General features: G+C 42.5%; 1 protein-coding gene across 8 annotated transcripts in view; it reads right to left on the reverse strand.

The window, feature by feature from the left end:
• LOC138748873 (meiosis inhibitor protein 1) overlaps positions 1-14,443 on the reverse strand; it is a 187,836-nt gene extending 173,393 nt beyond the window's left edge. For 5 of the 8 annotated variants that reach the window (XM_069909738.1, XM_069909737.1, XM_069909736.1 and 2 more), the window contains exons 1-4: positions 14,338-14,443; positions 11,679-11,857; positions 5,439-5,562; positions 279-329 (exon numbers count right to left, since the gene is read on the reverse strand). In XM_069909738.1, coding sequence (XP_069765839.1) covers positions 279-329; positions 5,439-5,562; positions 11,679-11,837 — 334 coding nt within the window. In that variant the 5' untranslated portion in view covers positions 11,838-11,857; positions 14,338-14,443. Of the gene's footprint in view, positions 1-278; positions 330-5,438; positions 5,563-11,678; positions 11,858-14,290 lie in introns of those variants that run through there. The other 3 variants (XM_069909733.1, XM_069909734.1, XM_069909739.1) reach the window with 3 other exon arrangements.
• Positions 14,444-14,938: the final 495 nt, after the last annotated feature.

Raw genomic sequence — 14,938 nt, forward strand, 5'->3', positions numbered from 1 at the left:
GGACAGGTAATGAATCTTGCACTCCGGTTGTTAATAGGTGCAATCTGGTATGCCTCCACTGATCTTGATCACACCAAGGTCATTAAGATTCTTGTAGACTATGTTTGTGTACTTGTACCTTCAGTGGCTAGCATGACTTAAGCTTGCACGTCACAAATCTCAAAAGAGTTTACCAAAACTATGCTCGTTTCTGGGAAAAGGCAGTGAAACAAATCTGCAAACTCAAATACACGGATCATATGCCACTAAGCAAAGTGAATCATAACAACAAAAAATACCTTCAATCACCAAATTCAATGTGACACTTTCTTCAAGAGATTGCAGCATATCTACAATTAACAGAAAGTATTCAATAAAAATACACATTTAAACATATTGGACCAGAAATAATCAAACTGTTATTTCAAGATGATGCCATTTTATTGACTTCAACTCAAAATTGAATTTTATCTTTTATGTGCAGTTTTAATTAAATGGGAAGATAACATTCCACCAACACATAAACAATTGTTAAATTATATTATATCTTGTTTAAATTTAGAAAAAATTAAGACATGCCATTAAAGATTCAAATACCAATTTCCTAGACGTGGGGCCCTTTTATGGACTATTACCACAATCTAAAGTTTTAGGGTTGTTACAAGCTTCAATGCTATGCTGTCTATTTCTACGTTGTCACCTCTTGATACAGTGACAGATTGCATTGTGTTTGTATTGTATATAGATATGTTTTTGGGAGATAAATTGAGGCAGGTTTTTTTAGTGTAGGTCACATACAAACACTTTAAAACAGATACAGGAGGGAGGGAGAAAACGGGAAATTATAGACCGGTTAGCCTGACATCAGTGGTGGGGAAGATATTGGAGTCCATCATAAAAGGAGAAATAGCAGAACACTTAGTCAGTAATAATAGTATAAGGGCTAGTCAGCATGGATTCCTTAAGGGTAAGTCATGCTTGACTAACCTTCTGGAATTTTTTGAGGATGTGACAAAGAGGGTGGACTCGGGAGAGCCAGTGGATGTGGTGTATTTGGACTTCCAGAAGGCCTTTGATAAGGTACTGCACGGGAGTCTAGTGGGCAAGATCAGGGAGCATGGTATTGGAGGTAAGGTGCTGACATGGATAGGAAATTGGTTAAGAGATAGGAAACAAAGGGTTGGAGTGAATGGGTCTTTTTCAGAATGGCAGGATGTGACGGGTGGAGTGCCTCAGGGATCGGTGTTGGGTCCTCAATTGTTTGTAGTTTATGTTGATGATTTGGATGAGGGGATTGTGAATAACATGAGCAAATTTGCAGATGACACTAAACTGGGTGGCGGTGTGGGGTGTGAGGAGGATGTAAGGAAAATGCAGAGGGACTTGGACAGGCTGGAGGAGTGGGCGGCTAAATGGAAGATGAATTTCAATGTGAACAAATGTGAGGTTATTCATTTTGGGGGAAGTAATAGGAAAGCTGAGTATTATTTAAATGGAGACAAGCTAGGGAGTGGGGAAGTGCAAATGGATCTGGGTGTACTTGTTCACCGGTCACTGAAGGCTAGCATGCAGGTTCAGAAAGCTGTGAAGAAGGCAAATGGAATGGTGGCGGTGTGGGGTGTGAGGAGGATGTAAGGAAAATGCAGAGGGACTTGGACAGGCTGGAGGAGTGGGCGGCTAAATGGAAGATGAATTTCAATGTGAACAAATGTGAGGTTATTCATTTTGGGGGAAGTAATAGGAAAGCTGAGTATTATTTAAATGGAGACAAGCTAGGGAGTGGGGAAGTACTTGTTCACCGGTCACTGAAGGCTAGCATGCAGGTTCAGAAAGCTGTGAAGAAGGCAAATGGAATGGTGGCGGTGTGGGGTGTGAGGAGGATGTAAGGAAAATGCATAGGGACTTGGACAGGCTGGAGGAGTGGGCGGCTAAATGGAAGATGAATTTCAATGTGAACAAATGTGAGGTTATTCATTTTGGGGGAAGTAATAGGAAAGCTGAGTATTATTTAAATGGAGACAAGCTAGGGAGTGGGGAAGTGCAAATGGATCTGGGTGTACTTGTTCACCGGTCACTGAAGGCTAGCATGCAGGTTCAGAAAGCTGCGAAGAAGGCAAATGGAATGTTGGCTTTCATAAAGAGGGGATTGGAGTATAGGAACAGAGACGCCCTTCTGCAGTTATACAGGGCCCTGGTGAGACCCCACCTGGAGTATTGCGTCCAGTTCTGGTCTCCAAACTTGAGGAAGGACATACTAGCTATAGAGGGTGTGCAGCACAGATTTACAAGGTTAGTTCCAGGGATGGCAGGGTTGTCATATGCAGCAAGGCTAGAAAAACTGGACTTGTATCCATTGGAGTTTAGAAGGATGAGAGGGGACATGATTGAGGTATATAAAATCATCAGGGGGATAGACAAGGTGAAGTCTGATTACTTGTTCCCAATGATGGGGGAGACGAGGACTAGAGGGCATAGTTTAAGAATACAGGGTAGGCCCTTTAGGATGGAGATGAGAAAGCATTTTTTTACCCAGAGAAGTGTGAATCTGTGGAATGCTCTGCCACAGAGGGTGGTAGAGGCGGATTCGCTGACTATGTTCAAAAGAGAGTTAGATAAGACTCTTGTGGGTAACGGAGTTAAGGGTTATGGGGATAAGGCTGGAAAGGGGTACTGATGGTAATGATCAGCCATGGTCTAAAATGGCGGTGCTGGCCCGACGGGCCAAATGGCCTACTCCAGCTCCTATTGTCTATTGTCTATTGCTCATGCTAGACAGGCCAGCGCCAAGAGCCTTTGCAAAAGTTTTGAAGAGTGCCCAAGAGACGCCACTAATGGATTGTTGTTTACAAAAAGACAACAGATGAAAGAACTCTTGGAGCCACAGGATGTCTGGAGTGGAACTTGCTGTTTTAAATGGGTCATGTGGTCTTGCAAGAAGAGAGAGTCAACCAGGCTTTTTCTCAGAGAGAGAGAGAGAGAGAGAGAGAGAGAGAGAGAGAGAGAGAGAGAGAGAGAGAGAGAGAGATAGGGAGAGAGAGTTTTGCAGTTTTACAGTTAGCAGCAGCAGCTGGGACTGGAACAGGACAAGCTGGCAAGCTTGTGGAAAACCCCATTTGGAATAAGAGTTGTGACTGCTTAGTTCAGCCTGGTCAAAGCCTTTGTGGTTCATACAAGAGGAGAGGACTGGCTGCCTAATGTTTCACTTGAAATAAGGGAAACAAAAGGGAATTCTGTGGTGACTTGAAAGAAAGAGGTTATCATCTGGAAAACCCTGATGGGGCAAGTTTCTTTGGGAAGACACTGAAGTGGCTGATTAAAAAGGAATCAGTTGTGGGTGTCCAGCAAACAACAAATCTCTCTGAAAACCGACAAGAACCTTGCTGAGCGGTAACCATTTACCTTTCAAGCACCAAAGCCTGGTGAACTTTATAAATGTTAAATTCTGTGCACAGTATAAGAATTAACTACAACCAGTGAATTTCAAGGAACGAGAAGTGAGATTGGACTGTGAATCAAAGAACTTTTCTGAATTTGCACACACACGTGTTTAGAATTAGAAGGGGGTTAAGTTAGGTTAGTTAATAGTGATAAGTTAAAGTGTGATTCTATTTTCGTGTTTAAAGATAATTAAAAGCAACTTTTATTTAAGTAATAATTTGTCATACTAAATATCTATTGCTGATGGGTATTGGGGTTCTCTGGGCTCATAACAATACTGACTTTTTTTCAACCTTGTATAGTGAAAGGGATTCTGAATCAATGGGGTTTTTCTCCTTTCTTTTGTAATTAATATATAATTGTATAGTTTGATTTTTGCATTATTGCAAACCTCAATAAAAATATTTTTAAAAGAGAAATAATCAAACTATATTTTAATAATACTACAATAGCAATTGAGGGTCACCTTAACACTACTTTGAAAAATTCACATTAAGCAAGATCTTCAAATTGTAAAGTTCACAGAATTGACTGTTAGATTCAGCACAATGTTCTCATTTGATCACTGCATGTCCTCTCTGTCATTAACTTCAAATAAATGGCCTCTACTGTCAGCTCTTACATGGACATAGCAAAACACATGCAACACCAGCTAAAGGACAGTATTATTACTGATTCTATGGATGCCATATGATTGGAGAGATGAATAAAATGTTCCAAGAGGGCCAATAGAGAGTCAGACAGGCTGATGAAGAATAGTTCTCAAAGAAGGCATGCTCTTTGTGAAATGAAGACTTGAGATGCTTAAAGTGAGTTATTACTAAATGAAGGAACTGCTCATACTAACCATCTGAGACTCTCATATTACAAAACAACGTTTATTTATTTGTATATATGAAGACTTGTCCAGCATGTGTATTACAAGTATATGAATGCATGTGCATTGAGTGGAGGCGAATCCACAGATACTCGGTGACTCTGAGGAGTCTTTATTTTGCTCCTCTTTCTCTGACAGTAAGAGGCACTTTAGGTGATTCCTGCTGCTGGTAAATCTGTCTACCTTTCGTCTGATTAAAACAAATTCTGTGTAATATTGCACTGTCTTTATAACATGACAATAAATTTAATCTAGAATATGGTTTGTCTATATATGTGTTATATCCAGTTGTGTGTCTGCATATTTTACTACATGGACTGGAGGACACAGTTTCGTTGGATTGTACTTGTGCAATCGGATGATAATAAACTTGACTTGATTTCCATCAAGTTCTTTGTAAAAACAACTCTAATTCTTAGATGTTTGGAATGCCTGAAATATAGGCAAATTATTGACCCTGTTTTACCTGTTACTGTAACCCAAAGGAAAAGTAGATGAAGTGTTCTATACTTGACTATGGAGTTAAGGTAACAAGAATGTCATTTGAGTAATGGTCCTTTAAAATAGCAAGGTTGCTGGGAAAAAAAGGATTGCTCTATAAGTAAATAAGTTTCTGTTTTTCAGACCGAGTGAAGTTGTGAGCTTCACTAAAACAAATTTTGCATGTTGCACAACAGTAATCATGCTTAATGTCAAAAAATGGATACTTAAGCAAATAAAAATTCCACATAAAAGACTCAAATTTCTCAATAGGTACAGTGCAAAATGATTATTTTTTTTCTGGGTTAAGCAATATTTTTTAGAACTGTAAAGGAATTTCTAGTCACAGAAAGATATAAATATTTAATTTATTGAAATTAACAAATCCGAACATTATTTTAACAATATCAATTTCCACTGAATGAAATTAAGATGGTAGCCTATACTTTTTAAAGTATAGATCTTATCAAATATCGTTCACTCATGCTGGGGCTGAAAAGGTGAAACATTGGTCAGTATAGTGTATTCTTTATTTAATTATGGTACATTACAGAGCCCTTGCTAATCCTTGACAGTTTCAATCCTTCGCAATAAATATTCTTCACATTATATTACTAAGAAAATATTAAAAGAACTGTACTTGATTTGAACACTGAAGACTCACCCAGCAGAGTAATTATGAAATGAATACACACTCGGCCATCCATTGTTAGTAGTTCTATCAAAGTGTGTGGGAATCTCACTAGGACAGCCTGGAAGCAATCCAGTGTATATTTTTTGTGAACAATCTGAAAAAATAATCAATAGTTAAATTAGTACAAAACAACTACAAAGTAATCTTGCACTGCTCTTTTTTTAAAAAAAGTAGAGGAACTACTTGATGTTAACTGAGAAATATGGATGCATTCATTTATGGATCACAGGAAGTTAGTATGCAGCTATAGAAAACAACCAGGAAAACATTTATAACAAGAGGAATGAATTACTGTACACAAATCTTTCACTTGTGAAAATCTTGATCAGTTTATGAAAGGCAGTATAAATACATAGCAGCCAAGTCATGTCTAATGTAGCTGGGGTTTTTCAGAAGGAAAAAGAGTTGGTGGTCTGATGAAGACCAGAATCAGAATGTATTGTCATGAACATGTCACAAAATTTGCTGTTTTGCAACATTACAGTGCAAATACTCATTACAGGTACAAATATTAAAGCTACTAATAACATTTAAAAATAAATAACTAACTGCAAAAAGAGGAAATGAGATAGGGTCTGTGGGTCATTGTCCATTCAGAAATCTGATGGCAGAGGAGAAGCTGCTGAGTGCTCATCTTCAGGTTCCTGTACCTCCTTCCAGATGGTAACAGTGTGAAGAGGGCATGGCCTGGGTGGTGAGGGTCCTTGAGGATGGGTCTCTTCTTATGTTGGCTTTAAACAAGAAAGTTTGCAGATGGTGGGGGATTGAGTGCAATACCCAAATGTACTAGAGAAACTCAGCAGGTCATGCAGCATTCACAGGAAGTAAAGTGTCACCAATGTTTCAGGCCTGAGCCCTTCATGTGTTGATGGATCTGCTGAATATTTACAGCATTTTCAGTTTTAATTTTCACTCACCATACAAAGAGAAATATTGTACATCAAGAGTAGAACAACTTTGTGCATTATTCTGTCACTTAGCACCAATTAGAAAATTTGACTTTTGATTGTATTTTTGTTTTTCATAGGACATTTTTTCAAGTATTAAGCTCTCAAATTACATCAGCAGTAATACATCACACAAGATTAATGCGTGAACAATAACTGTTGGAACAATTTAGGTTTTCTCAGCTTTTCTGAAACCATTAAATAAAGTGCAAGAGACAGCAGTAAAATTGCATTTTTGTGTCAACACTAAGATCAATAACATACTATAACCCCTCAAATATAACCTTTCACATGTATTTGAAGCCTTTGATAATGAAGGCCAATGTTATAATTAATCTCAACTTAGTTTTTGTTTCATTCTAGATTGCCCATTTCTGCTATATCTTTATTTGTTGCTGCATTAGAGAGCTCACCCAAACTATAGAGTAGGAATGGCACGGTTAGCATAGCGGCTTGCACAACACTGTTACAGTGTCAGTGTCCCACATCCAGATCCAGTGCTGTCTGTCAGGAGTTTGTATGTTCTCCCAGTGTCTTTATGGGTTTCCTTCAGATCCGCCCGTTTCCTTTCACCTTCCAAAAACGCACTGGAGTTGTAGGTGAATTGAGTGTAATTGGACGGCTTGGGCTCGTAGGCCACAAGGACTATACCATGCTGTTTGTCGAAATTTAAATTTAACATTTATTGTATATACTCCAAAGTTTTTACCTACTTGTTATTTTATCTACTTCTGCAGGAGGAAGCAGTTCAGTCCAATTTATAACTTTCTTCAGTTATTCAGATCCTTGGATTGATCTTCCTGTTGTAGTCCTGTGTTTCCCCAGCCTCATTTTAAATATGCCTATCCCAACAGAACAGTTTCTTCTATGCCCAATACTGATGACAATGCTTCATGAATTGCCCCAGTTCTTCCACACCAATGCTGAATCACACATTCAATTAGCTAATCTTATTAATATCAACTTTCATATGGCTTTGTGATTCTGCATTATTTGGATTGAAGCTGTGCATCCCCTTAGCAGAAACTTTGTGAATATTGTGCCACTCTCAATGAACATGACAAATGGATCTTTCTCCTCCCATCCCCAAGTTCTCTAGCTCCAGAAAAATGTCCTTTGACCTGGCACCACACAACATAGCATTTGGGACTCATTCCCATGTTTGCAAAGCATACCATCTATCTCTTTCCATGATCTATACTTTTCTAATTACCACAATGTGATCAGCTTCCTTATTACCCCGTGGTCTGTGCATCATCCATGCTGGATTAATAATTATTAATAACTGAAAAATGTAAAATACTTTGGAACCTCAACAGCAGATCAATCAGTGCAATCTATGGGGGGGGGGGGGTCGACGTATAAGCCAGTCAACAGCCTATATCAGACATTACAAGCTTTGGGGGTCAATGTACACTGGTCAATAGGGCCTCAGGCAGCCAGAAAATTGGAGTTGGCTTTTATGCCAGATATACCATAAACTCTTAAAATGAGGCTGAAGGGGGGGGGGGGGGTGTCGACTTAAATACCAGTTGACTTAAACGCCTACATATATGGTATACTGTTCTCAGAAAGCAGCAACACAGAGTCAAGTTGGTGATGGATGTTTGGGATGCTTGTTTTCAAGTTTACCATCATGTTGATTTTGGTTTATTTGCTATTTATATTAAGCCAGTCACCTCTAAATCTTGACTGCTAGCAATCTGAATGGATTCTCTCTCAAAGTTGGTTAGCTTCCTCGTTGGCTGGAGGTGATTGCTATCATGGAGGGTCCATCGACACAATCCAGCACGACGAAAATATGAAGCGAGTTTTAAGAAGTGATAAGAAATGGCCAAGAAAACTAACAACTGCACTGCTGCAAGAAAATTTGATGTACATGAGAAGTTGGTTAAGAGATTAGAGGAAGAAAGAAGAGACTTTAAGAAAAATACCAAAAAGGCAGTGTTCTTTGAGAAAAGGAATCACTCATTGGCCAGAGTTGGAAAATCACATTGCAGAATGGATACGTGAACAGAGGCAAGATTGCTACATAATCACCCGAAATAAAATAAGAACATTTGCACTGCAGTGGGCAAAGTTACACCCAGACCTCAGTAAAGATTTTGAGGCTTCAGTAGGCTGGTGCAATAATTTCATGAACAGGAAAAATCTGGTATTACGCCAACACACTAAAATTACACAGAAACTACCAAAAGATCGTGATCATAAAGTTTTCACCAGCTTATTATATAGAACTGGCAGAAACACCAGTTTGCATTGGCAAATATCGGGGATACATGGACAAAACCCCCATGAATTTCGATGTGATAGGCAATAGAACAGTGGAATGGAAAGGTGTTAAAACTGTGTAAATCAGAACAGGCTTACCATGTGTTGTGAGAACTGCAGAGAAGGAAGAACGTTGGAGGATACATCTATAAATTCATGAAGGACTGGAAACCAACTGCAAATACTGAAAGTACTTCCTTATCAAAGTAGAAATGCACAAGAGATTCTGCCTTCCTTAAAGTACATACCACAAACATTGTGGGAAAATCAAACCTTGCCTTTGGCTATCATGTTTCTCTTTATGAAAAGGTCACAACAGAAATCAGTTTGGATTTTCACTCATTTTCAATTCAAAAGCTAGTTTGTATCACCATGTTCAAGATGTAAAAAAAAAATCTATTATCTCAATATGAAACTCACTTAATTTTGCAGAAATAAAATCGTAAACACTTAACATAAGTATCCTGTTATCACTACCGCCATGGACGTAGTATCTTCCAGCTACTCCCATCGGGAAAAAGATACAGGAGTATCAGAGCTAGAACCACAAGGCAGAGAAACAGCTTCTTCCCACTGGCAGTGTGACTGCTGAACAACTAATGAACTGCACGTACAATCCCTCCAAGTCTCTACCATTTATTTAACAATATTTATTTTTATGTACTGAATATAAATTGCTTTTAAGTATGTGGGCTATGTCTATATACACTGAAAACCAAAGAACGGCATTTCATCCAGTTGCGCGTATACATTTGAATATAATAATTAACTTGAATTTTAATTTAAATGTTCAAACTGGTGCAATTAAAATTTCTTTTATGCAAAAATGTTACATTTCATCAATTCTTGAGTTTTTAAATTTTTAAAAAATCTTCAGAGTGGTCAGTCAACAGCCTTATATTGATATAATTAATCTCTACAAAAAGAGATAAAAATTAACAGGAAGTCAAGGTCACGTCATGACCTTATCGTGACTTCCATCACTTAATCCAACTACCCAAAAATGGTATTGTTTCAGAATTGAGAGCATGAAATTAGGCTGCATTTTCCGTATATTCAAAACTGAGGCATCATCTTCATGCTTACTCATTTGATCATTCCAGCTTCCCCAAAGTGGCAGCAGATCAAAACAATGAAAAACCACTAAGATTAAAGGGAAAGTAGTAAATTGGAATAAAGATTGGCTCAGTGGCAGAAACCAAAGGAGGATGGTCAACAAAAATTGTAGTAACTGGGTTTCACAGGGTTCAAGTTCCAAGTCAACTGAGGAGGAGCTTGAGGAGGAGTCAGGCCTGAAACGTCAGTAAAATATCTTTACCTCCTATGGATGCTGCAAGATTGGCTGAGTTCTTCCAGCATTTCTATGTTTTGATTTTCAAGTACTAAGCCCCTCTTCAGGGCATAAATTATCTTGACTTAATAAGAAGGCCCAAAATACAAAAGTTGACAAAATTACTGATAGTGTTGCTCATAGACATCAATCTCACAGATATGGCAAATTAAATTCAATGCAGCGAAGTACGAATTAATACACTTAACGTAGGTATCCCGTTTCCCCTGTCATCTCACATACAGCATCTTCCAGCTAATCTCATTGGGAAAGAGATACAAGAATATCAGAGCCAGGTGATGAAATAAACAAAATTTGATGAGTAGTCAGGATACAAAGGAAGATCTTGGAATACATTTCCACAAATCCCTGAAGAATGCACACTATAGGCAAGAGTGTAAAGAAGGCAAACAGATAATTTCTTTAATTGGTCAAGATGTAAAGCACAAGTACAGAGAATCCATTCTGGAACTATAAAAACTTTACCTGGGCCACAATAAACTCACTCCACTACAAGCACTGGAGAAAGTCCATTAATGGGGATATTACCAGCACTGAAGAATCAGTGTTAGGAGGAGAAATGTCTAGGCCAAGTTTGTATTGTTTGAAATGAAGATCACAGAGGGCAGCATAGTAGTGCAGCTATTACAGCCATGGCCACCCAGAGGCCCTGACCTTGGGTGCTGTCTGCATGGATTCCCTAAATCTGCAGAGGTTTCCTCCAGGTGCTACTGTTTCTTCACACAGCCCAAAGATGTGCAAATTGGTATGTTAACTGACCACTATAAATCATCCCCAGTATATAGGAACTGATAGAATCTCAGGGAGTAGAGAATGTAGAATAATAAAAAAGGATTAATGTAAGATTTCTGTAAATGAATGATTAATGGTCAGTACCGACTCAGTGGGACCATTTCTACGCTGCATTTTTCTATGATCATGAGATAAAGGGGAGATTTAATTGAGATACAGAGGACAAGATAGGGTAAATTCTAAGGGCCAATTTCAATCAGAAGTTTAGTATGCATCATGACAATGATGGAAGACATTCTGTCCATTAGGATTATTACAGCAGTTCTCAAATGAGTTGTTCCATTAGGCCTGTTTCCCCCCCACCCCCCTTTCCTATTCCTGTACTTTTGCAACTTATTCTCTCACTTACATTCCATTAACATTCCTTTTGCTATAAATAATGCAAAATAGTTAATTAATCTAGCGACACGTATATGGAATGAGGAAGAAAACCAGAGCACTTGCAATAAACCTATGCAATCACAAATAAAACTCCACATGGCTCAGATCAGTAGATTGTTGATTATTGAAGGAATAAAGTAGTGTGGGATTTGTGCAGGAATTGGCACTGAAATAAACGATCAGCCATAAGTTTATTCAGTGGCAGCACAAGGTAAAAGGAGCACAATAGCTTACTCCAGCTTTTATTCCAAGGTGAACTTGAACTCAAGCCTTTACCATAGAACAGGATGGGCATGCACAATAGTAAACTGCAGAGCTATAGGCCAGGGAAGTGGGAAGACACTAACCTGCAATTTTAGCCAGCAGAGATAGCAATTTGCTGTACTGAGTTTCTGAAAATAATGGCTTCAGCATTGAAAGACAAAAGAATTTTACATTCTAATTATAATTTACTGTTTCCTTCCTTACCGATATACTCTTTTCTTCCACCATCTCTATCACACAGGCAATGCAAAGCAGCTGATCTCTTTCCTGTTTATCATCCCTGAACCTCATAGTCCAACACCCATCGTGGTGGGAATGATTCCATTCACAAAGCGCATTACAGATGTCAGGACTATCCTCCATTCAGAACAATGGCTTCTCAACTAAAACATATGGTTTAATTGAAAAATAACATTTAAACGATTGTTAAACATTAGCTGCTCAAAATTGTACAAGTAGCAAATATTTAAATACAATTTAAATTAATGTTTTATATTCCAATTGATTTTTCCTGAATACTAATTTTTGCTTTTTTGCTCTGCAGTGTTGAAAACTCTAGATCTTAACAAGGAAATGAAAATGATTTGATTAGATCTTAGACGCTCATGGTCCATGCATCACTGAGGAGGAGCTGATGGGGCTTTCTTTCAACTATGACAATCATTGATCCAGATCACAAAAAAAATGTCACAAATCAACCTTTCAGATAATCTTTCCAAGTTATTTCCAAAAATATTGTGCCAATATTTATGATCCACAGCAGTACCATTTCCAACATCTGTTAACAAGTTTACGAGACCATGCTCCCAGTTCCAATAATGTTGCCCTTGCTCTACAGCTCCCTAATCCAAATAACCATAATCCACGGTTTTGTAATCCTCCCCTTTTACACACACCCCAGAGCTCTGTCCACTCCCATAATTCCATCCTGTTTCATTAATTATTACTCCCATCAATCATCTCCACTCCAGGGTGCTGCACAGCCCTATCGATCCCTTACAAATGATTGCATGCGCCTCAATGCAATGGAATAATTGACCACCCACTCTCCACCACCCTATTTCCTTACTCCCTCCCAACACCCCACATGCTCACTCCCTCCCAACACCCCACATGCTCACTCCCTCCCAACACCCCACATGCTCACTCCCTCTTCTTCCCTCCTCTACCCCTCTACCCCTCCCCCCCTCCTCTTCCCCCCCTCCTCTTCCCCCCCCTCCTCTTCCCCCCCCTCCTCTTCCCCCCCCTCCTCTTCCCCCCCCTCCTCTTCCCCCCCTCCTCTTCCCCCCCTCCTCTTCCCCCCCTCCTCTTCCCCCCCTCCTCTTCCCCCCTCCTCCTCTTCCCCCTCCTCCCTCCTCTTCCCCCCTCCTCTTCCCCCCTCCTCTTCCCCCCTCCTCCCTCCTCTTCCCCCCTCCTCCCTCCTCTTCCCCCCTCCTCCCTCCTCTTCCCCCCTCCTCCCTCCTCCCCCCCTCCTCCCTCCTCTTCCCCCCTCCTCCCTCCTCTTCCCCCCTCCTCCCTCCTCTTCCCCCCACCTCCCTCCTCTTCCCCCCTCCTCCCTCCTCTTCCCCCCTCCTCTTCCCCCCTCCTCCCTCCTCTTCCCCCCTCCTCCCTCCTCTTCCCCCCTCCTCCCTCCTCTTCCCCCCTCCTCCCTCCTCTTCCCCCCTCCTCCCTCCTCTTCCCCCCTCCTCCCTCCTCTTCCCCCTCCTCCCTCCTCTTCCCCCCTCCTCTTCCCTCCTCTTCCCCCCTCCTCCCTCCTCTTCCCCCCTCCTCTTCCCCCCTCCTCCCTCCTCTTCCCCCCTCCTCCCTCCTCTTCCCCCCTCCTCCCTCCTCTTCCCCCCTCCTCCCTCCTCTTCCCCCCTCCTCCCTCCTCTTCCCCCCTCCTCCCTCCTCTTCCCCCCTCCTCCCTCCTCTTCCCCCCTCCTCCCTCCTCTTCCCCCCTCCTCCCTCCTCTTCCCCCCTCCTCCCTCCTCTTCCCCCTCCTCCCTCCTCTTCCCCCCTCCTCCCTCCTCTTCCCCCCTCCTCCCTCCAGTTCCCCCCTCCTCCCTCCTCTTCCCCCCTCCTCCCTCCTCTTCCCCCCTCCTCCCTCCTCTTCCCCCATCCTCCCTCCTCTTCCCCCTCCTCCCTCCTCTTCCCCCCTCCTCTTCCCCCTCCTCCCTCCTCTTCCCCCCTCCTCTTCCCCCCTCCTCTTCCCCCCTCCTCTTCCCCCCTCCTCTTCCCCCCTCCTCTTCCCCCCTCCTCCCTCCTCTTCCCCCCTCCACCCTCCTCTTCCCCCCTCCTCCCTCCTCTTCCCCCCTCCTCCCTCCTCTTCCCCCCTCCTCCCTCCTCTTCCCCCCTCCTCCCTCCTCTTCCCCCCTCCTCCCTCCTCTTCCCCCTCCTCCCTCCTCTTCCCCCTCCCCCCTCCTCTTGCCCCCTCCCCCCTCCTCTTGCCCCCTCCCCCCTCCTCTTGCCCCCTCCTCTTCCCCCCTCCTCCCTCCTCTTCCCCTCCTCCCTCCTCTTCCCCTCCTCCCTCCTCTTCCCCTCCTCCCTCCTCTTCCCCTCCTCCCTCCTCCCTCCTCTTCCCCCCTCCTCCCCATTTCTTTACCCCCTCCTTACCCCCTTTCAACCCCAACCCCGACCCCTATGACCCCATCCTTCCCCATCTGACCCCTATGCCCCCCTTCCCACATCCCCCACCCCTTTCCCACATCCCCCACCCCTTTCCCACATCCCCCACCCCTTTCCCACATCCCCCACCCCTTTCCCACATCCCATCCCCTCCTCTTTGACCCCGAGCCCTCTTGTCTGGTAGCGGGGCTTCCACTGCCCTCTCCACGCACCCAACCCCCACCCAAAAGGGCAGAACAGTCTCCAACGTGCACCCCACCCGCGCTGGATGGCCGCCCAGAAGCCAGTAATGGCGCCTGCTGCCGCTCCTCGCGCTTCCCGGACGACCGAAAAGCGGCGAACTCTGGCTGCGTACGCGCGCAATCCAACCGCGCTGCGCCACATGGCACTGAACCAGCGCGCGACGCCACGTCCGACGGCCGCCACGTGCTGGCTACTCCCATTGAATCAAGAGGGGGACGACCAAGGCGAGGACGTGAGAAAAGGCGGGACCAGTAAGACCTGTCAATCAAATCCGCCCAATGGGATCCGACCGAGGCGAACCACGTGGCCGCACCTGCCGTCAGGTATGTGGTAGTTTTAGGCCTGTGGTAAATTAGAATTGCGAAATACAAAGACATTTGAGGGACTCAAAGTTATTAAGGTGTGAAATTTCTAGGGATATTGGTACCACTCCCCAGACTCTAGATAAGTTAGGTACCTAAAATTATGGCTGTTGACTAAATAATAGGAGTGAGGTGTTTGATCAAATTGTAGAACCATTTGGTGTCATTGAGAATGTACAACATTAAACTGTTTTATATTTTTAATCAAACTTAGAGAATGTGGCTGCAAAATCTTTGGTCAGGAATTCTTTCACA

Source organism: Narcine bancroftii, chromosome 13 (assembly GCF_036971445.1).
Source record: "Narcine bancroftii isolate sNarBan1 chromosome 13, sNarBan1.hap1, whole genome shotgun sequence".
Taxonomy (NCBI): Eukaryota; Metazoa; Chordata; class Chondrichthyes; order Torpediniformes; family Narcinidae; genus Narcine; species Narcine bancroftii.